Source organism: Xenopus tropicalis, chromosome 3 (genome assembly GCF_000004195.4).
Source record: "Xenopus tropicalis strain Nigerian chromosome 3, UCB_Xtro_10.0, whole genome shotgun sequence".
Lineage (NCBI taxonomy): Eukaryota > Metazoa > Chordata > Amphibia > Anura > Pipidae > Xenopus > Xenopus tropicalis.
This window is the reverse complement of record NC_030679.2, coordinates 143,596,919-143,619,359: the sequence shown is the minus strand read 5'-3', so window position 1 is coordinate 143,619,359 and position 22,441 is coordinate 143,596,919. Positions and strand designations below refer to the sequence as shown.

Below are 22,441 nucleotides of genomic sequence, written 5' to 3'. Positions count from 1 at the left end.
GGACCCATATCGGCAGCTACAATTGTCCCGTGTATGGGGACCTTTAGGCACGCGCCGACGCAGAAGTTGCTAAGGTTCAGGCAGCCTTCTCCCAAAGGAAGGTAGAAATGGAAGCAGAACCTGCACACAAGAAAGTAGAAATGGAAGCAGAAGCCATTTGCAAGAAAGTAGAAATGGAGGCATTGGAAAAGTGGCCACAGCTCTGACGAGGCTGAATGTTTAGAGCAAGAGGCTGATAAGAGTAAAATAAATCATGGCAGTCCAACAGACCCAAAGGGTTACCTGGAACACATTACCAACTATGTCCTAAACTAAAGCAGCAGACATTCAGTCACATCTGATGCAACAGGCTAAGATACTTCTCCAAAACTACAGCTCCCAGTCACCATGGCTGCATCAATCGAGACCATGGCTGCATCTCAAGACAACCTACCTATTTATGCTCCAGTGCATCCAGCCACTGCTCCACAGCTGCAACCCAACACATCTATGGGCTCTAAACCGGTGTCAAGGTTAAATGCTTATGCACCGGCCTTTGTTTCCAACTCTGTTCCACCCCAAGCCATAAATCCAAAGTCTGAAAACACAGATTTGTTGCAGTTTGCTAAATACATGCTCCACAGAGAACTTACCAAGACCTTACTAAGTTTGATGCCAAACCTGAAAAAGGCCACAATGAGTGAACTAGACATCACAGCTACAGAAGAACTTGATCTACTTATCAGGTGGCTGGGTCCCCAGTCTAATGAAGGTATTAAGAGACTCAAAGCAGTGCATATTGGCAACCCTACTGCAGGACTTAAGGTCCCCATACACGGGCCACTTGTAGCTGCCGATATGGGTCCCTTAGACTGATTCAGCAGCTTATCGGCCCGTGTAGGGGCACTACCGACGGGCCTGCCTAACCGATATCTGGCCTGAAATCGGGTAGATATCGATCGGACAGGTTAAAAAATTTAGTTGGATTGGGGACCACATCGGCTCGTTGATGCAGTCCCCGAGCCGACTGTGCCCATTACCAGGGATGAAGGTGGTGGGGATATTGGGAGATCCGCTTGCTTGTCGATCTTGCCAGGCGAGCGGGTCTTAATGTGTATGGGGACCTTTAGTGCTGCTTGGAACAGACTTGAGTGTAGCTTTGGCAGCACAGAAGCAATTGAGGAGGCCTTATTCAAAAGGCTGCAAGATTTCCCAAAGATATCTGGAAAGGACAATTTAAAGTTCAAAAGCTCAGCGACCTTCTTTTGGAGCTCCAACTCTCCAAGGCTGACAATTAGTGATGAGCGAATTGTTTCACCAGGCATGAATTCGCAGCTAATTTCCGCATTCCGCCATTGGCGAATGGTTTTGCGAAACTTCTGTGAAAATTCGCCGCAGAAAAATTTGTTGCACAGATTTCTTTTTGTCACGTGTCAAATTGGGTGTGGACGCTTCAAAAAAGGGCGAGGTTGCGTCAAAGAAATGCGGGCGACAAAAAATAGACGCGAGTGGCAAATACGTTTCGCAAATTTTTCGCCGTTTTGCGAATTTTCTTGCCGTTTTGCAAATTTTATGGCGAAGCAAAATGGGACAGATTCGCTCATCACTACTGACAATGTGGTCTCCCTGCCCTTTTTTTCTTTAATATTTCTTTATTCATTTTCAACAAATACATTACAGTACAATGAAAGAAAAATGTAATTTAAAAAAAAAGGAACATTTATACATCGCCATATAAAATATGTATATAAAGTGTATGGGATATACTCAGTATCTAAAACATACCAAATATATAAGGTGTCTTAAATACATAACGTATATGAGGTAGCCGCCTACAATTCTACATCCAACAATGCTTTAGCACCCATCAATCTTTCTTTATCATCCCGGGTACTTCCCCCCACTACACCACATTACCCAAGGAGACCAATGGATAGTGCCTTTAGTTACCTTGACTCCGCCCATGGAATCAAACCAATAGTTTCCAAGCTAGCGTACAGTATTCAGGAAAGGTGGGCATCGCTTGGATCTAAGTGCAGGTATGGGGCCCATTATCCAGGATGCTCGGGACCTGAGGTTTTATGTTTAAGGGGTCTTTTCGTAATTCAGATCCCCTACCTTAAATCTATTAAAAAAATTATTTAAACAGTAATTAAACCCAATAGGGTTGTTCTGCCCCCAATAAGGGGTAATTATATCTTAGTTGGGATCAAGTACAGGTGCTGTTTTATTATTACAGAGAAAAGGGAATCATTTAACCATTAAATAAACCCAATAGGGCTGTTCTGCCCCCAATAAGGGGTAATTATATCTTAGTTGGGATCAAGTACAGGTACTGTTTTATTATTACAGAGAAAAGGGAATCATTTAACCATTAAATAAACCCAATAGGGCTGTTCTGCCCCCAATAAGGGGTAATTATATCTTAGTTGGGATCAAGTACAGGTACTGTTTTATTATTACAGAGAAAAGGGAAATCATGTTGAAAAATTAGAATTCTTTGCTTATAATGGAGTCTATGGGAGATGGCATTTCCGTAATTTGGAACTTTCTGGATAATGGGTTCCATGACCAGCGGTCCAATACCTGGACAAGGAAAAAAATCATGTTAATTTCCTCCCTTTTTCTACTTCTGTGAGTTTATCAGGGAAATTGCCGACCCTAAGAATGACCCGTGTTTCGCCTCTCGGGTTATCTGAGAGTTCACTGTTATCAAGATTCACAGTTTGGAATAAACTTCTCAATGATCTCCAAGGTGCCATTCTGATTGGGTCAACTGTCTGCCAACACTACTGAGGTTGTTAGTTATTGCTATCTCAAGGCAACTTGTAAGTAATTTCCTGGCAAAGTGAAATGGGTCAGATTTGCTCATCACTAAAGATGAATAAAAAGAATAAATTACAAGAATAAGATTCAGCCCACACCTTAACACTAGAAATGGATTGGACAACTGCTCCTGACTTGGTGCTGGGTAAGTACAGACCTGTGCGCTTATCCTAGGATTTAGGAGAGATAATATTAAAGAATCATGCATTTGGCATAATAGTATTAAACAATACAGAGACAGCATCATCCCCAGCATAGAATATTAATAATTTTGTTTATGCCTGGGTCCTGGGTACCCCTGGAACTATAGCAGGGTGACTGTTACCCCAATGTTTCTATATATCTGTAACCTTGTTATGGGCTAAGGGGGCCCAGCCTGAAGGCCAGTTAGGGGGGGATTTGGGGTGAGTGCTTATTTGTGCCCTGGGTACCCCTGGAACTATAGCGGGGTGACTGTTACCCCAATGTTTCTATATATCTGTAACCTTGTTATGGGCTAAGGGGGCCCAGCCTGAAGGCCAGTTAGGGGGGGATTTGGGGTGAGTGCTTATTTGTGCCCTGGGTACCCCTGGAACTATAGCAGGGTGACTGTTACCCCAATGTTTCTATATATCTGTAACCTTGTTATGGGCTAAGGGGGCCCAGCCTGAAGGCCAGTTAGGGGGGATTTGGGGTGAGTGCTTATTTGTGCCCTGGGTACCCCTGGAACTATAGCAGGGTGACTGTTACCCCAATGTTTCTATATATCTGTAACCTTGTTATGGGCTAAGGGGGCCCAGCCTGAAGGCCAGTTGGGGGGGGATTTGGGGTGAGTCCTTATTTGTGCCCTGGGTACCCCTGGAACTATAGCAGGGTGACTGTTAGGGCTCTGGCACACGGGGAGATTAGTCGCACGCGACAAAACTCCCTGTTCACGGGCGACTAATCTCCCCGAGTTGCCATGACCCTCCATCCCACCAGCGACTTAAATGTTCGTCGGTGGGATGGCGGGTCATGGCAACTCGGGGAGATTAGTCGCCCGCGAACAGGGAGTTTTGTCGCTGGCGACTAATCTCCCCGTGTGCCAGAGCCCTTACCCCAATGTAACTCTTGTAATCACTGTTACACTACACAAGACTGTACTTTTGCACATGTTAGAGATCTGTGTATCTAGAGCAGGTGACAGTGGGAGTTGGCAGTCACATTACCTCCAGAAAGAATATTTGATCAGTGCTTGTTCAGCTGACTTACTGCATTTTGCCATGTCAGATTTCTCTCTCCGGGATGTACAGATTCTCCCTGCCACTGCCAGTAACTATTCTGAGGTTATGGCCATTTCTAATGGAATAAATGATGGGTTGGATTATCTACCGTACAAGTATCATGAGTGGTTGGCAGATTCTAATTGGAGTATGTTCATAGCTAAATTTAAAGGGAAAGTGGTGAGTATGGCAATACAGCATTCACTGGATATTTTCACAGATCAGCAAATTTGTCTTTTTTACCATACCAGCAGAACCAGTATTAGTAACAGGGAAAATAAAAAATAACTTGGAGGCTATGAGAGAGCAAATACAGCAAACTAAAGTTGCTATAGTAGCAGTGGGGGGATAATAGCCTCTGGGAAGGGACTGGGGCTGTGGGATAGCAGGTATAGTAGGGAGAGATGGTGCCTATAGTAGCAGTGGGGGGATAATACCCTCTGGGAAGGGACTGGGGCTGTGGGATAGCAGGTATAGTAGGGAGAGATGGTGCCTATAGTAGCAGTGGGGGGATAATAGCCTCTGGGAAGGGACTGGGGCTGTGGGATAGCAGGTATAGTAGGGAGAGATGGTGCCTATAGTAGCAGTGGGGGATAATAGCCTCTGGGAAGGGACTGGGGCTGTGGGATAGCAGGTATAGTAGGGAGAGATGGTGCCTATAGTAGCAGTGGGGGATAATAGCCTCTGGGAAGGGACTGGGGCTGTGGGATAGCAGGTATAGTAGGGAGAGATGGTGCCTATAGTAGCAGTGGGGGGATAATAGCCTCTGGGAAGGGACTGGGGCTGTGGGATAGCAGGTATAGTAGGGAGAGATGGTGCCTATAGTAGCAGTGGGGGGATAATAGCCTCTGGGAAGGGACTGGGGCTGTGGGATAGCAGGTTATAGTAGGGAGAGATGGTGCCTATAGTAGCAGTGGGGGGATAATAGCCTCAGGGAAGGGACTGGGGCTGTGGGATAGCAGGTATAGTAGGGAGAGATGGTGCCTATAGTAGCAGTGGGGGATAATAGCCTCTGGGAAGGGACTGGGGCTGTGGGATAGCAGGTTATAGTAGGGAGAGATGGTGCCTATAGTAGCAGTGGGGGGATAATAGCCTCTGGGAAGGGACTGGGGCTGTGGGATAGCAGGTATAGTAGGGAGAGATGGTGCCTATAGTAGCAGTGGGGGGATAATAGCCTCTGGGAAGGGACTGGGGCTGTGGGATAGCAGGTATAGTAGGGAGAGATGGTGCCTATAGTAGCAGTGGGGGGATAATAGCCTCTGGGAAGGGACTGGGGCTGTGGGATAGCAGGTATAGTAGGGAGAGATGGTGCCTATAGTAGCAGTGGGGGGGATAATAGCCTCTGGGAAGGGACTGTGGCTGTGGGATAGCAGGTATAGTAGGGAGAGATGGTGCCTATAGTAGCAGTGGGGGGGATAATAGCCTCTGGGAAGGGACTGGGGCTGTGGGATAGCAGGTATAGTAGGGAGAGATGGTGCCTATAGTAGCAGTGGGGGGATAATAGCCTCTGGGAAGGGACTGGGGCTGTGGGATAGCAGGTATAGTAGGTAGAGATGGTGCCTATAGTAGCAGTGGGGGGATAATAGCCTCTGGGAAGGGACTGGGGCTGTGGGATAGCAGGTATAGTAGGGAGAGATGGTGCCTATAGTAGCAGTGGGGGGATAATAGCCTTTGGGAAGGGACTGGGGCTGTGGGATAGCAGGTATAGTAGGGAGAGATGGTGCCTATAGTAGCAGTGGGATAATAGCCTCTGGGAAGGGACTGGGGCTGTGGGATAGCAGGTATAGTAGGGAGAGATGGTGCCTATAGTAGCAGTGGGAGGATAATAGCCTCTGGGAAGGGACTGGGGCTGTGGGATAGCAGGTATAGTAGGGAGAGATGGTGCCTATAGTAGCAGTGGGAGGATAATAGCCTCTGGGAAGGGACTGGGGCTGTGGGATAGCAGGTATAGTAGGGAGAGATGGTGCCTATAGTAGCAGTGGGGGGATAATAGCCTCTGGGAAGGGACTGGGGCTGTGGGATAACAGGTATAGTAGGGAGAGATGGTGCCTATAGTAGCAGTGGGGGGATAATAGCCTCTGGGAAGGGACTGGGGCTGTGGGATAACAGGTATAGTAGGGAGAGATGGTGCATCTGATGGTTTTCTCTGTGTCTACAGGTTGCTTTCTTGTCTACCTTATTGGTGGATGGTGGGATTACTGCTTTGCTGCAAAGTCTCCGTGTTGCCCCAATTATGAGAGGCCATGGGATAGCCGGGGTAATTCGGGGTTATGCTTTGGATAACCTACGCTGTAAGAACCCTGAAGTCGGCAAAATAAGAGTGACCAGGAAAGAAAACCCCCCTGCTGCCTTGTTGAAAAGGTATCCTGTTGTACATAGTAAGGTGGGTTTGTACCCGACTCATTGTACTGGGAGAAGCAGCCCCCGTGCCCCTCTCTTACTCTCTCCTCTCTTCCCTTCCAGGCTGTTGTCTCAGTGCTGCTGCCCAACAATCAGATGGAGGACTCTATCAAGGCACTGAGGCTCCGGGTGAAGAGGGACTATGTGGGTGCCCTCCCTGTTGTTCTAAGTCCTTCAGAGGTTCTAGATCTTTTTGAGAATCCATGCACTCTAGAGCATCTGTTTCCCAAGGGGCTTCTCATTGGGGGTTTTCTTCCTCTCTCCGCACACAAATGCAACTTAAAGTTATTGCTGGGATTGGGGCTTGTCTGGATCTACTCCAAATCCACTAATTCTGATACCCCCAGTTCCTTGGGTACTCAATGCAGCCACCCTGCCCCCACTCATATTAACCCCCCTCCCCAACACTCTCCTCTCCCTCACGTCTCCCCTGAGCTCCTCAGCCTGAGCAGCGCCCCAATCCCAGTGCCATTAGCTAAAGGCACGCACTGCCTCAATATTGACCTCTTTGGCACCAATCCCAGGTTTGTACAGGGTCACATCCTGCATCATTTAGTTAAGCAAATACCAGTTCTGCCACCAGGGGGCAGTATTATTTGTGTTGTTGTGGCAGAAGAGACACTTCGAGGTGCCGTTACTCATTCTTTGCAAGGGATAACCCCTTTCCATACAAGGAAAAACTTACTTGTTTTTGAGATATCCCTACAAAACCCTTATCTGCCTCATAATAAAGCTAAAATGTGATTGGCTAGCTGGGGTTAGTAGTACACCTAGAATCTTGTTTGCCAGGGCTAGTTGCTAGGAATCCCCTTAGGCTCTTATGAGCTCATTCTGTTGGCTGTTATCAGTAGCAGGCAATAACATGTAGTAAATATAAAACAAATGGCTGCTTTATTCACTAAGGAACTGAAGAAGAATAGTGATGAACACATTCTTGTTGCCATGGATTCGCTTCAAAATTCCACATTTCACCACTGTCATATTATACATTGTTATTTCATGCTTTGCCTTTCATTTCATTTGTTCCCATCTCTCCCCCCGTAGTTTCCTCAGTTTTCTGGCTGTGTTGTTAACTCCACCCCCAGCAGTATTTTCTAAACTCCATTTTAGTACCCACATATAATTGCTGGAGTGGATCAAATTATGATCTTTTAACCTATCTGAGTGTTCACTGTTATCAAGATCTTCACAGTTTGGAATAAACTTCTCAATGATCTCCAAGGTGCCATTGTGATTGGGTCAACTGTCTGCCAACACTACTGAGGTTGTAAGTTATTGCTATCTCAAGGAAACTTGATAAGTTATAGAGAACCCACTTGCAATGCTGAGATTGGAGAGCAGAAAAGTCAAAATATGTATTGATAGCTGTATGTCTGCTGTTTCTCAACCTGCCTTTGATCCACTGCAACTTCAAGGCACTCTTAAACAATTAATTGCTACGTTTGAGACTTACCAGCAATTGTGTTTTAAATATACCAACTTCTTAAAGTGGTACAACACTTCAGAGTCAAGAAGTAAAGGAATTTGATGAGTTGAATCTAAACAGAGATAGCTTAGTATCACAAAGACAAAGGTAGAAGTGAGAATTACACAACTTCAGGAATCCAGATCTCATTGTTCTGTATCTGGGAGACACTCCATGAGATCCTCCAAATCCCTACAATCAAGATCTTCCATCCTCAGCCAACAACTTATTAAGGCACGCGCCAATGCAGAAGCTGCTAAGTTTCAGGCAGCCTTTGCTCAATGGAAGATAGATATGGAAGCAGAAGCTCCACGCAAGAAAGTAGAAATGGAAGTAGAAGCTCCACGCAAGAAAGTAGAAATGGACGCAGAAACTCCACGCAAGAAAGTAGAAATGGAAGTAGAAGCTCCACGCAAGAAAGTAGAAATGGAAGTAGAAGCTCCACGCAAGAAAGTAGAAATGGAAGCAGAAGCTCCACGCAAGAAAGTAGAAATGGAATTAGAAGCTCCACGCAAGAAAGTAGAAATCAAAGTAGAAGCTCCACGCAAGAAAGTAGAAATGGAAGCAGAAGCTCCACACAAGAAATTAGAAATGGAAGCAGAAGCTCCAAGCAAGAAAGTAGAAATGGAAGCAGAAGCTCCATGCAAGAAAGTAGAAATGGAATAAGAAGCTCCACACAAGAAATTAGAAATGGAAGCAGAAGCTCCAAGCAAGAAAGTTGGAATGGAAGCAGAAGCTCCACGCAAGAAAGTTGGAATGGAAGCAGAAGCTCCATGCAAGAAATTAGAAATGGAAGCAGAAGCTCCAAGCAAGAAAGTTGGAATGGAAGCAGAAGCTCCATGCAAGAAAGTAGAAATGGAAGCAGAGGCTCCACGCAAGAAAGTAGAAATGGAATTAGAAGCTCCACGCAAGAAAGTAGAAATGGACGCAGAAACTCCACGCAAGAAAGTAGAAATGGAAGTAGAAGCTCCACGCAAGAAAGTAGAAATGGAAGTAGAAGCTCCACGCAAGAAAGTAGAAATGGAAGCAGAAGCTCCACGCAAGAAAGTAGAAATGGAATTAGAAGCTCCACGCAAGAAAGTAGAAATGGAAGCAGAAGCTCCACACAAGAAATTAGAAATGGAAGCAGAAGCTCCACACAAGAAATTAGAAATGGAAGCAGAAGCTCCAAGCAAGAAAGTTGGAATGGAAGCAGAAGCTCCACGCAAGAAAGTTGGAATGGAAGCAGAAGCTCCATGCAAGAAATTAGAAATGGAAGCAGAAGCTCCAAGCAAGAAAGTTGGAATGGAAGCAGAAGCTCCATGCAAGAAAGTAGAAATGGAATAAGAAGCTCCACGCAAGAAAGTAGAAATCGAAGTAGAAGCTCCACGCGAGAAAGTAGAAATGGAAGCAGAAGCTCTATGCAAGAAAGTAGAAATGGAATAAGAAGCTCCACGCAAGAAAGTAGAAATTGAAGTAGAAGCTCCACGCGAGAAAGTAGAAATGGAAGCAGAAGCTCCACGCAAGAAAGTAGAAATGGAAGCAGAAGCTCCAAACAAGAAAGTAGAAATGGAAGCAGAACCTCCAAGCAAGAAAGAAGAAATGGAAGTAGAAGCTCCAAGCAATAAAGTAGAAATGGAAGCAGAAGCTCCAAGCAAGAAACTAGACATGGAAGCAGAGGCTCCAAGCAAGAAAGTAGAAATAGAAGCAGAAGCTACACGCAAGAAGAAAGAAATGGAAGCAGAAGCTCCATGCAAGAAAGTAGAAATGGAAGCAGAAGCTCCAAACAAGAAAGCAGAAATGGAAGCAGAGGCACCAAGCAAGAAAGTAGAAATGGAAGCAGAAGCTGCACGCAAGAAAGTAGAAATGGAAGCAGAAGCTGCATGCAAGAAAGAAGAAATAGAAGCAGAAGCTGCACGCAAGAAAGTAGAAATAGAAGCAGAAGCTGCACGCAAGAAGGAAGAAATGGAAGCAGAAGCTCCAAACAAGAAAGTAGAAATAGAAGCAGAAGCTGCACGCAAGAAAGTAGAAATAGAAGCAGAAGCTCCACGCAAGAAAGTAGAAATAGACGCAGAAACTCCACGCAAGAAAGTAGAAATGGAAGTAGAAGCTCCACGCAAGAAAGTAGAAATGGAAGTAGAAGCTCCACGCAAGAAAGTAGAAATGGAAGCAGAAGCTCCACGCAAGAAAGTAGAAATGGAATTAGAAGCTCCACGCAAGAAAGTAGAAATCAAAGTAGAAGCTCCACTCAAGAAAGTAGAAATGGAAGCAGAGGCTCCACACAAGAAATTAGAAATGGAAGCAGAAGCTCCACGCAAGAAAGTAGAAATGGAAGCAGAAGCTCCATGCAAGAAAGTAGAAATGGAATAAGAAGCTCCACGCAAGAAATTAGAAATGGAAGCAGAAGCTCCAAGCAAGAAAGTTGGAATGGAAGCAGAAGCTCCACGCAAGAAAGTTGGAATGGAAGCAGAAGCTCCACGCAAGAAAGTAGAAATGGAATTAGAAGCTCCACGCAAGAAAGTAGAAATCAAAGTAGAAGCTCCACGCAAGAAAGTAGAAATGGAAGCAGAAGCTCCACACAAGAAATTAGAAATGGAAGCAGAAGCTCCATGCAAGAAAGTAGAAATGGAATAAGAAGCTCCACACAAGAAATTAGAAATGGAAGCAGAAGCTCCAAGCAAGAAAGTTGGAATGGAAGCAGAAGCTCCATGCAAGAAATTAGAAATGGAAGCAGAAGCTCCAAGCAAGAAAGTTTGAATGGAAGCAGAAGCTCCACGCAAGAAAGTAGAAATGGAAGCAGAGGCTCCACGCAAGAAAGTAGAAATGGAAGCAGAGGCTCCAATCAAGAAAGTAGAAATGGAAGCAGAGGCTCCACGCAAGAAAGTAGAAATGGAAGCAGAGGCTCCACGCAAGAAAGTAGAAATGGAAGTAGAAGCTCCAATCAAGAAAATAGAAATGGAAGTAGAAGCTCCACGCAAGAAAGTAGAAATGGAAGCAGAAGCCATTTGCAAGAAAGCAGAAATGGAGTCTTTGGAAAAGCAGTGTGAGCGGCCACAGCTCTGGCAAGGCTGAATGTTTAGAACAAGAGGCTGATGAGAGTAAAATAAATTGTTGCAGTCCAACAGACCCAAAGGGTTACCTGGAACGCATTACCAACTATGTCCTAAACCAAAGCAGCAGACATTCAGTCGCATCTGATGCAACAGGCTCTAAAACTACAGCTCCCAGTCACCATGGCTGCATTACACAAGACCATGGCTGCATCTTAAGACAACCTACCTATTTATGCTCCAGTGCATCCAGCCACTGCTCCACAGCTGCAACCCAACACATCTATGGGCCCTAAACCAGTGTCAAGGTTAAATGCTTATGCACCGGCCTTTGTTTCCAACTCTGTTCCACCCCAAGCCATAAATCCAAGGCCTGAATTATATCTTAGTTGGGATCAAGTACAGGTACTGTTTTATTATTACAGAGAAAAGGGAATCATTTTACCATGAAATAAACCCAATAGGACTGTTCTGCCCCCAATAAGGGGTAATTATATCTTAGTTGGGATCAAGTACAGGTACTGTTTTATTATTACAGAGAAAAGGGAATCATTTAACCATTAAATAACCCCAATAGGGCTGTTCTGCCCCCAATAAGGGGTAATTATATCTTAGTTGGGATCAAGTACAGGTACTGTTTTATTATTACAGAGAAAAGGGAATCATTTAACCATGAAATAAACCCAATAGGGCTGTTCTGCCCCAATAAGGGGTAATTCTATCTTAGTTGGGATCAAGTACAGGTACTGTTTTATTATTACAGAGAAAAGGGAATCATTTAACCATGAAATAAACCCAATAGGGCTGTTCTGCCCCAATAAGGGGTAATTATATCTTAGTTGGGATCAAGTACAGGTACTGTTTTATTATTACAGAGAAAAGGGAATCATTTAACCATGAAATAAACCCAATAGGGCTGTTCTGCCCCCAAGAAGGGGTAATTATATCTTAGTTGGGATCAAGTACAGGTACTGTTTTATTATTACAGAGAAAAGGGAATCATTTAACCATGAAATAAACCCAATAGGGCTGTTCTGCCCCCAAGAAGGGGTAATTATATCTTAGTTGGGATCAAGTACAGGTACTGTCTTATTATTACAGAGAAAAGGGAATCATTTAACCATGAAATAAACCCAATAGGGCTGTTCTGCCCCAATAAGGGGTAATTATATCTTATTGGGATCAAGTACAGGTACTGTTTTATTATTACAGAGAAAAGGGAATCATTTAACCATGAAATAAACCCAATAGGGCTGTTCTGCCCCCAATAAGGGGTAATTATATCTTATTGGGATCAAGTACAGGTACTGTTTTATTATTACAGAGAAAAGGGAATCATTTAACCATTAAATAAACCCAATAGGGCTGTTCTGCCCCCAATAAGGGGTAATTATATCTTAGTTGGGATCAAGTACAGGTACTGTTTTATTATTACAGAGAAAAGGGAATCATTTAACCATGAAATAAACCCAATAGGGCTGTTCTGCCCCCAATAAGGGGTAATTATATCTTAGTTGGGATCAAGTACAGGTACTGTTTTATTTTTACAGAGAAAAAGGAAATCATGTTGAAAAATTAGAATTCTTTGCTTACAAGGAAGAAAATCAGGTTCATTTCCTCCCTTTTTCTACTTCTGTGAGTTTATCAGGGAAATTGCCAACTCTTAAGGTCCCCATACACGGGCCGACTATAGCTGCCGATATTGGTCCCTTGGACAGATTCGGCAGCTAATCGGCCCGTGTATGGGGAGAGCAGAGTGGCCTGGCCGACCGATATCTGGCCTGAAATTGGGCAGATCTCGATCGGCCAGGTTAGAAAATCCGGTCGGATCGGGGACCGCATCGGCTCGTTGATGCGGTCCCCGATCCGACTGCCCCATTGCCGCCTGGGCCAAACGATCAGATTTTTTTTTTTTTACCTAAATGCTCCCCGATATAGCCCACCCGTAGGTGGTGATATCGGGGGAAGATCTGCTCGCTTGGCGACATCGCCAAGCGAGCGGATCTGCTCGTGTATGGCCACCTTAAGAATGACCCGTGTTTCGCCTCTCGGGTTATCTGAGAGTTCACTGTTATCAAGATCTTCACAGTTTGGAATAAACTTCTCAATGATCTCCAAGGTGCAATCCTGATTGGGTCAACTGTCTGCCAACACTACTGAGGTTGTAAGTTATTGCTATCTCAAGGCAACTTGTAAGTAATTTCCTGGCAAAGTGAAATGGGTCAGATTTGCTCATCACTAAAGATGAATAAAGAGAATAAATTACAAGAATAAGATTCAGCCCACACCTTAACACTAGAAATGGATTGGACAACTGCTCCTGACTTGGTGCTGGGTAAGTACAGACCGATGTGCTTATCCTAGGATTTAGGAGAGATAATATTAAAGAATCATGCATTTGGTATAATAGTATTAAACAATACAGAGACAGCATCATCCCCAGCATAGAATATTAATAATTTTGTTTATGCCTGGGTCCTGGGTACCCCTGGAACTATAGGTGACTATTACCCCAATGTTTCTATATATCTGTAACCTTGTTATGGGCTAAGGGGGCCCAGCCTGAAGGCCAGTTAGGGGGGGATTTGGGGTGAGTGCTTATTTGTGCCCTGGGTACCCCTGGAACTATAGCGGGGTGACTGTTACCCCAATGTTTCTATATATCTATAACCTTGTTATGGGCTAAGGGGGCCCAGCCTGAAGGCCAGTTAGGGGGGATTTGGGGTGAGTGCTTATTTGTGCCCTGGGTACCCCTGGAACTATAGCAGGGTGACTGTTACCCCAATGTTTCTATATATCTGTAACCTTGTTATGGGCTAAGGGGGCCCAGCCTGAAGGCCAGTTAGGGGGGATTTGGGGTGAGTGCTTATTTGTGCCCTGGGTACCCCTGGAACTATAGCAGGGTGACAGTTACCCCAATGTTTCTATATAACTGTAACCTTGTTATGGGCTAAGGGGGCCCAGCCTGAAGGCCAGTTAGGGGGGATTTGGGGTGAGTGCTTATTTGTGCCCTGGGTACCCCTGGAACTATAGCGGGGTGACTGTTACCCCAATGTTTCTATATATCTGTAACCTTGTTATGGGCTAAGGGGGCCCAGCCTGAAGGCCAGTTAGGGGGGATTTGGGGTGAGTGCTTATTTGTGCCCTGGGTACCCCTGGAACTATAGCAGGGTGACTGTTACCCCAATGTTTCTATATATCTGTAACCTTGTTATGGGCTAAGGGGGCCCAGCCTGAAGGCCAGTTAGGGGGGATTTGGGGTGAGTGCTTATTTGTGCCCTGGGTACCCCTGGAACTATAGCGGGGCGACTGTTACCCCAATGTTTCTATATATCTGTAACCTTGTTATGGGCTAAGGGGGCCCAGCCTGAAGGCCAGTTAGGGGGGATTTGGGGTGAGTGCTTATTTGTGCCCTGGGTACCCCTGGAACTATAGCGGGGTGACTGTTACCCCAATGTTTCTATATATCTGTAACCTTGTTATGGGCTAAGGGGGCCCAGCCTGAAGGCCAGTTAGGGGGGGATTTGGGGTGAGTGCTTATTTGTGCCCTGGGTACCCCTGGAACTATAGCAGGGTGACTGTTACCCCAATGTTTCTATATATCTGTAACCTTGTTATGGGCTAAGGGGGCCCAGCCTGAAGGCCAGTTAGGGGGGATTTGGGGTGAGTGCTTATTTGTGCCCTGGGTACCCCTGGAACTATAGCGGGGAGACTGTTACCCCAATGTTTCTATATATCTGTAACCTTGTTATGGGCTAAGGGGGCCCAGCCTGAAGTCCAGTTAGGGGGGGATTTGGGGTGCGTGCTTATTTGTGCCCTGGGTACCCCTGGAACTATAACGGGGTGACTGTTACCCCAATGTTTCTATATATCTGTAAACTTGTTATGGGCTAAGGGGGCCCAGCCTGAAGGCCAGTTAGGGGGGGATTTGGGGTGAGTGCTTATTTGTGCCCTGGGTACCCCTGGAACTATAACGGGGTGACTGTTACCCCAATGTTTCTATATATCTGTAACCTTGTTATGGGCTAAGGGGGCCCAGCCTGAAGGCTAGTTAGGGGGGATTTGGGGTGAGTGCTTATTTGTGCCCTGGGTACCCCTGGAACTATAGCAGGGTGACTGTTACCCCAATTATGGGCTAAGGGGGCCCAGCCTGAAGGCCAGTTAGGGGGGGATTTGGGGTGAGTGCTTATTTGTGCCCTGGGTACCCATGGAACTATAGCGGGGTGACTGTTACCCCAATGTTTCTATATATCTGTAACCTTGTTATGGGCTAAGGGGGCCCAGCCTGAAGGCCAGTTAGGGGGGGATTTGGGGTGAGTGCTTATTTGTGCCCTGGGTACCCCTGGAACTATAGCAGGGTGACTGTTACCCCAATGTTTCTATATATCTGTAACCTTGTTATGGGCTAAGGGGGCCCAGCCTGAAGGCCAGTTAGGGGGGGATTTAGGGTGAGTGCTTATTTGTGCCCTGGGTACCCCTGGAACTATAGCAGGGTGACTGTTACCCCAATGTTTCTATATATCTGTAACCTTGTTATGGGCTAAGGGGGCCCAGCCTGAAGGCCAGTTAGGGGGGGATTTGGGGTGAGTGCTTATTTGTGCCCTGGGTACCCCTGGAACTATAGCAGGGTGACTGTTACCCCAATGTTTCTATATAACTGTAACCTTGTTATGGGCTAAGGGGGCCCAGCCTGAATGCCAGTTAGGGGGGGATTTGGGGTGAGTGCTTATTTGTGCCCTGGGTACCCCTGGAACTATAGCAGGGTGACAGTTACCCCAATGTTTCTATATAACTGTAACCTTGTTATGGGCTAAGGGGGCCCAGCCTGAATGCCAGTTAGGGGGGGATTTGGGGTGAGTGCTTATTTGTGCCCTGGGTACCCCTGGAACTATAGCAGGGTGACAGTTACCCCAATGTTTCTATATAACTGTAACCTTGTTATGGGCTAAGGGGGCCCAGCCTGAAGGCCAGTTAGGGGGGATTTGGGGTGAGTGCTTATTTGTGCCCTGGGTACCCCTGGAACTATAGCAGGGTGACTGTTACCCCAATGTTTCTATATATCTGTAACCTTGTTATGGGCTAAGGGGGCCCAGCCTGAAGGCCAGTTAGGGGGGGATTTGGGGTGAGTGCTTATTTGTGCCCTGGGTACCCCTGGAACTATAGCGGGGTGACTGTTACCCCAATGTTTCTATATATCTGTAACCTTGTTATGGGCTAAGGGGGCCCAGCCTGAAGGCCAGTTAGGGGGGGATTTGGGGTGAGTGCTTATTTGTGCCCTGGGTACCCCTGGAACTATAGCGGGGTGACTGTTAACCCAATGTGACTACACAAGTCAGAACGTTTGCATACATTAGAGCTCTGTGTATCTAGAGCAGGTGACAGTGGGAGTTGGCAGTCAGATTAACCCCAAAAAGAATATCTGATCAGTGCTTGTTCAGCTGACTTACTGCATTTTGCCATGTCAGATTTCTCTCTCCGGGATGTACAGATTCTCCCTGCCACTGCCAGTAACTATTCTGAGGTTATGGCCATTTCTAATGGAATAAATGATGGGTTGGATTTTCTACCGTACAAGTATCATGAGTGGTTGGCAGATCCTAATCGGAGTATGTTCATAGTTAAATTTAAAGGGAAAGTGGTGAGTATAGAAACTCAGCAATCACGGTATATTTTCCCAGATCAGCAAATTTGTCTTTTTTATCATATCAGCAGAACCAGTATTAGTAACAGGGATAATAAAAAAGAACTGAGAGGCTATGAGAGAGCAAATATAGCAAACTAAGGTGCCTATAGTAGCAGTGGGGGGATAATAGCCTCTGGGAAGGGACTGGGGCTGTGGGATAGCAGATATAGTAGGGAGAGATGGTGCCTATAGTATCAGTGGGGGGATAATAGCCTCTGGGAAGGGACTGGGGCTGTGGGATAGCAGGTATAGTAGGGAGAGATGGTGCCTATAGTAGCAGTGGGGGGATAATAGCCTCTGGGAAGGGACTGGGGCTGTGGGATAGCAGGTATAGTAGGGAGAGATGGTGCCTATAGTATCAGTGGGGGGATAATAGCCTCTGGGAAGGGACTGGGGCTGTGGGATAGCAGGTATAGTAGGGAGAGATGGTGCCTATAGTAGCAGTGGGGGGATAATAGCCTCTGGGAAGGGACTGGGGCTGTGGGATAGCAGGTATAGTAGGGAGAGATGGTGCCTATAGTAGCAGTGGGGGGATAATAGCCTCTGGGAAGGGACTGGGGCTGTGGGATAGCAGGTATAGTAGGGAGAGATGGTGCCTATAGTAGCAGTGGGGGATAATAGCCTCTGGGAAGGGACTGGGGCTGTGGGATAGCAGGTATAGTAGGGAGAGATGGTGCCTATAGTAGCAGTGGGGGGATAATAACCTCTGGGAAGGGACTGGGGCTGTGGGATAGCAGGTATAGTAGGGAGAGATGGTGCCTATAGTAGCAGTGGGATAATAGCCTCTGGGAAGGGACTGGGGCTGTGGGATAGCAGGTATAGTAGGGAGAGATGGTGCCTATAGTAGCAGTGGGGGGATAATAGCCTCTGGGAAGGGACTGGGGCTGTGGGATAGCAGGTATAGTAGGGAGAGATGGTGCCTATAGTAGCAGTGGGGGGATAATAACCTCTGGGAAGGGACTGGGGCTGTGGGATAGCAGGTATAGTAGGGAGAGATGGTGCCTATAGTAGCAGTGGGGGGATAATAACCTCTGGGAAGGGACTGGGGCTGTGGGATAGCAGGTATAGTAGGGAGAGATGGTGCCTATAGTAGCAGTGGGATAATAGCCTCTGGGAAGGGACTGGGGCTGTGGGATAGCAGGTATAGTAGGGAGAGATGGTGCCTATAGTAGCAGTGGGATAATAGCCTCTGGGAAGGGACTGGGGCTGTGGGATAGCAGGTATAGTAGGGAGAGATGGTGCCTATAGTAGCAGTGGGGGGATAATAGCCTCTGGGAAGGGACTGGGGCTGTGGGATAGCAGGTATAGTAGGGAGAGATGGTGCCTATAGTAGCAGTGGGATAATAGCCTCTGGGAAGGGACTGGGGCTGTGGGATAGCAGGTATAGTAGGGAGAGATGGTGCCTATAGTAGCAGTGGGGGGATAATAGCCTCTGGGAAGGGACTGGGGCTGTGGGATAGCAGGTATAGTAGGGAGAGATGGTGCCTATAGTAGCAGTGGGGGGATAATAGCCTCTGGAAAGGGACTGGGGCTGTGGGATAGCAGGTATAGTAGGGAGAGATGGTGCCTATAGTAGCAGTGGGGGGATAATAGCCTCTGGGAAGGGACTGGGGCTGTGGGATAGCAGGTATAGTAGGGAGAGATGGTGCATCTGATTGGCTCTTTCTCTACAGGTTGCTTTCTTGTCTACCTTATTGGTGGATGGTGGGATTACTGCTTTGCTGCAAAGTCTCCGTGTTGCCCCAATTATGAGAGGCCATGGGATAGCCGGGGTAATTCAGCGTTATGCTTTGGATAACCTACGCTGTAAGAACCCTAAAGTCACCAAAATAAGAGCGACCCGGAAAGAAAACCCCCCTGCTGCCTTGTTGAAAAGGTATCCTGTTGTACATAGTAAGGTGGGTTTGTACCTGGCTCATTGTACTGGGAGAAGCAGCCCCCGTGCCCCTCTCTTACTCTCTCCTCTCTTCCCTTTCAGGCTGTTGTCTCAATGCTGCTGCCCAACAATCAGATGGAGGACTCTATCAAGGCACTGAGGCTCCGGGTGAAGAGGGACTATGTGGGTGCCCCCCTGTTGTTCTAAGTCCTTTGGAGGTTCTAGATCTGTTTGAGAATCCATGCATTCTAGAGCATCTGTTTCCCAAGGGGCTTCTCATTGGGGGTTCCCTTCCTCTCTCCGCACACAAAAGCAACTTAAAGTTATTGCTGGGATCGGGGCTTCTCTGGATCTACTCCAAATCCACTAATTCTGATACTCCCAGTTCCTCGGGTACTCAATGCAGCCACCCTGCCCCCACTCATATTAACCCCCCTCCCCAACACCCTCCTCTCCCTCACGTCTCCCCTGAGCTCCTCAGCCTGAGCAGTGCCCCAATCCCAGTGCCATTAGCTAAAGGCACGCACTGCCTCAATATTGACCTCTTTGGCACCAATCCCAGGTTTGTACAGGGTCACATCCTGCATCATTTAGTTAAGCAAATACCGGCGCTGCCTCCAGGGGGCAGTATTATTTGTGTTATTGTGGCAGAAGAGACACTTCGAGGTGCCGTTACTCATTTTTTGCAAGGGATAACCCCTTTCCATACAAGGAAACACATACTTGTTCTTGAGGGATCCCTACAAAACCCTTGTCTGCCTCATATTAAAGCTAAAATGTGATTGGCTAGCTGGGAGTTAGCTCTTAGGCTCTTATGAGCCCATTCTGTCGGCTGTTATCAGTAGCAGGCTATAACATGAAATAAATATGAAACAAACGGCTGCTTTATTCAATAAGGAACTGAAGAAGAATAGTGATGAACACATTTCTGTTGCCATTCATGGATTTGCTGCAAAATTCTGCATTTCACCACTGTCATGTTTCACATTGTTGTTTCCTGCTTTGCCTTTCATTTCATTTGTTCCCATCTCTCCCCCCGTAGTTTCCTCAGTTTTCTGTCTGTGTTGTTAACTCCACCATCAGCAGTATCTTCAAGGCAGGGTTGGCAGGTTGGTGGTTTTTCCGCCAATTTGGGCTACTAATTTAAAGCCCAGGTGGGTTTCCAAAGTACAAACCCGCCATGGTACAGTTTTGGGCTATTTTTTGGAAACTAGTCAAAGTTTTTTCCCCCTAGTGTGCCTGTCCCACTGCATGCTGGGTAATGTAGTTTGTATCTAACAATTAGCCTACAGCTAGGATTAATATAAAACTACAATACCCAGCATGCAATTGGACAGTATAGACACAGGGCCCATTTTCTATTCTTTTTTGCTCTTTCAGGCTCAACTTGTCTGCCCTTCACCCTGCTCCCTGCTCTATAGGGCATACCTCCCAACATTTGAAAAATGAAAAGAGGGAGAAAAAGACTTGCTGCACGCAGCGCAGCAAAATTTTTTGGCCACGCCCACTTTGTGGCCACGCCCCAATTGCCACACCCCAATTTTAAAATAGTTCCCACGATGGCCCAATAGACAGCACCCCCATAGACAGTGCCCCCCATACACAGTGACCCATTTGCCCCCATAAACAGTACCCCCCCATAGACAGTGCCCCCAATTGACCCCATAGACCATGCCCTCAATTGCCCCACAGACAGTAGCCCCCATACACAGTGCCCCCATAGAAAGTACCCTCCATACACAATGCCCCCATAGAAAGTGCCCCTATACACAGTGCCCCCATACACAGTATCCCTCCTTACATAGTGCCCCCCATACAGTGCCCCCCATACACAGTAGCCCTCCTTACACAGTGTCCCCCCCATACACAGTAGCCCTCCTTACACAGTGTCCCCCCATACAGTGCCCCCCATACACAGTGCCCCCCATACACAGTAGCCCTCCTTACACAGAGCCCCCCATACACAGTGCCCCCCTTACACAGAGCCCCCCATACACAGAGCCCCCCCATACACAGTGCCCCCCTTACACAGTAGCCTTCCTTACACAGTGTCCCCCCATACAGTGCCCCCCCATACACAGTAGCCCTCCTTACACAGTGTCCCCCCATACAGTGCCCCCCATACACAGTGCCCCCCATACACAGTAGCCCTCCTTACACAGAGCCCCCCATACACAGTGCCCCCCATACACAGTAGCCCTCCTTACACAGAGCCCCCCATACACAGAGCCCCCCTTACACAGAGCCCCCCATACACAGAGCCCCCCATACACAGTGCCCCCCATACACAGTAGCCCTCCATACACAGTGCCCCCATACAGTGCCCCCCATACACAGTGCCCCCATACACATTAGCCCTCCTTACACAGTGCCCCCATACAGTGCCCCCATACACAGTGCCCCCCATACACAGTGCCCCCCATACACATTAGCCCTCCTTACACAGTGTCCCCCCATACAGTGTCCCCCATACACAGTGCCCCCCAATTGCCCCCATAGTGAGTACCTCCAATAGAAAATGCCCCCATAGACTTCTTGGGCTCCTGCTCCTAATTCGGCTCCTCGTACGGTGGCGACAGGACCTTTTATAAGGTTGCGCCCGTGCGTACGTGTGACATCACACGTGCGCACGGGCACAACCTTATAAAAGGACCTGTCGCCGCCGTACGAGGAGCAAATAAGGAGCAGGAGCCAAAGAAGAGACGGAGCCGGAGCACTGCGCTGCAGCCAGCGCGTCCCGCTGGCCTGGATAGTTTAATGAATGTTCTGCATTTCCGTAATGCGGGACATTCATTGAACAATCCGGGACAGCGGGACGCGCTGTAAAAACCGGGACTGTCCCGCGAAAAGCGGGACAGTTGGGGGGTATGCTATAGGGTGTGTGATTGTACTGTTACTTTCTACTGGGATGTGGGGCAGTTCTACCCCCTGCTCCCTGCTCTATAGGGTATGTGATTGTACTGTTACTTTCTACTGGGATGTGGGGCAGTTCTACCCCCTGCTCCCTGCTCTATAGGGTATGTGATTGTACTGTTACTTTCTACTGGGATGTGGGGCAGTTCTACCCCCTGCTCTATAGGGTATGTGATTGTACTGTTACTTTCTACTGGGATGTGGGGCAGTTCTACCCCCTGCTCTATAGGGTATGTGATTGTACTGTTACTTTCTACTGGGATGTGGGGCAGTTCTACCCCCTGCTCTATAGGGTATGTGATTGTACTGTTACTTTCTACTGGGATGTGGGGCAGTTCTACCCCCTGCTCTATAGGGTATGTGATTGTACTGTTACTTTCTACTGGGATGTGGGGCAGTTCTACCCCCTGCTCTATAGGGTATGTGATTGTACTGTTACTTTCTACTGGGATGTGGGGCAGTTCTACCCCCTGCTCTATAGGGTATGTGATTGTACTGTTACTTTCTACTGGGATGTGGGGCAGTTCTACCCCCTGCTCCCTGCTCTATAGGGTATGTGATTGTACTGTTACTTTCTACTGGGATGTGGGGCAGTTCTACCCCCTGCTCCCTGCTCTATAGGGTATGTGATTGTACTGTTACTTTCTACTGGGATGTGGGGCAGTTCTACCCCCTGCCTCTATAGGGTATGTGATTGTACTGTTACTTTCTACTGGGATGTGGGGCAGTTCTACCCCCTGCTCTATAGGGTATGTGATTGTACTGTTACTTTCTACTGGGATGTGGGGCAGTTCTACCCCCTGCTCTATAGGGTATGTGATTGTACTGTTACTTTCTACTGGATGTGGGGCAGTTCTACCCCCTGCTCTATAGGGTATGTGATTGTACTGTTACTTTCTACTGGATGTGGGGCAGTTCTACCCCCTGCTCTATAGGGTATGTGATTGTACTGTTACTTTCTACTGGGATGTGGGGCAGTTCTACCCCCTGCTCTATAGGGTATGTGATTGTACTGTTACTTTCTACTGG

General features: G+C 47.2%; 1 protein-coding gene and 1 pseudogene across 1 annotated transcript; both read left to right on the top strand.

Annotated features, from left to right (window-relative positions):
* The first annotated feature begins 3,909 nt into the window (after positions 1-3,909).
* On the top strand, positions 3,910-7,667 carry LOC116409836 (histidine N-acetyltransferase-like). The gene is made up of 3 exons (XM_031899506.1): positions 3,910-4,226; positions 6,205-6,429; positions 6,510-7,667. The coding sequence occupies exons 1-3, from the start codon at positions 3,936-3,938 to the stop codon at positions 7,188-7,190; spliced, it is 1,197 nt and encodes a 398-aa protein (XP_031755366.1). The 5' UTR covers positions 3,910-3,935; the 3' UTR covers positions 7,191-7,667.
* Positions 7,668-16,364: 8,697 nt separating this feature from the next.
* Positions 16,365-19,570, top strand: LOC116409523 (annotated as a pseudogene).
* The last annotated feature ends 2,871 nt before the right edge of the window (positions 19,571-22,441 follow it).

Coding starts and splice junctions, on each gene's coding strand:
- LOC116409836 (XM_031899506.1), top strand. CDS start 3,936: ATGTTAGAGATCTGTGTATCTAGAGCAGGTGACAGTGGGAGTTGGCAG. Junction 4,227..6,204: donor CTAAATTTAAAGGGAAAGTG/GTGAGTATGGCA, acceptor CTGTGTCTACAG/GTTGCTTTCTTGTCTACCTT. Junction 6,430..6,509: donor ATCCTGTTGTACATAGTAAG/GTGGGTTTGTAC, acceptor CTTCCCTTCCAG/GCTGTTGTCTCAGTGCTGCT.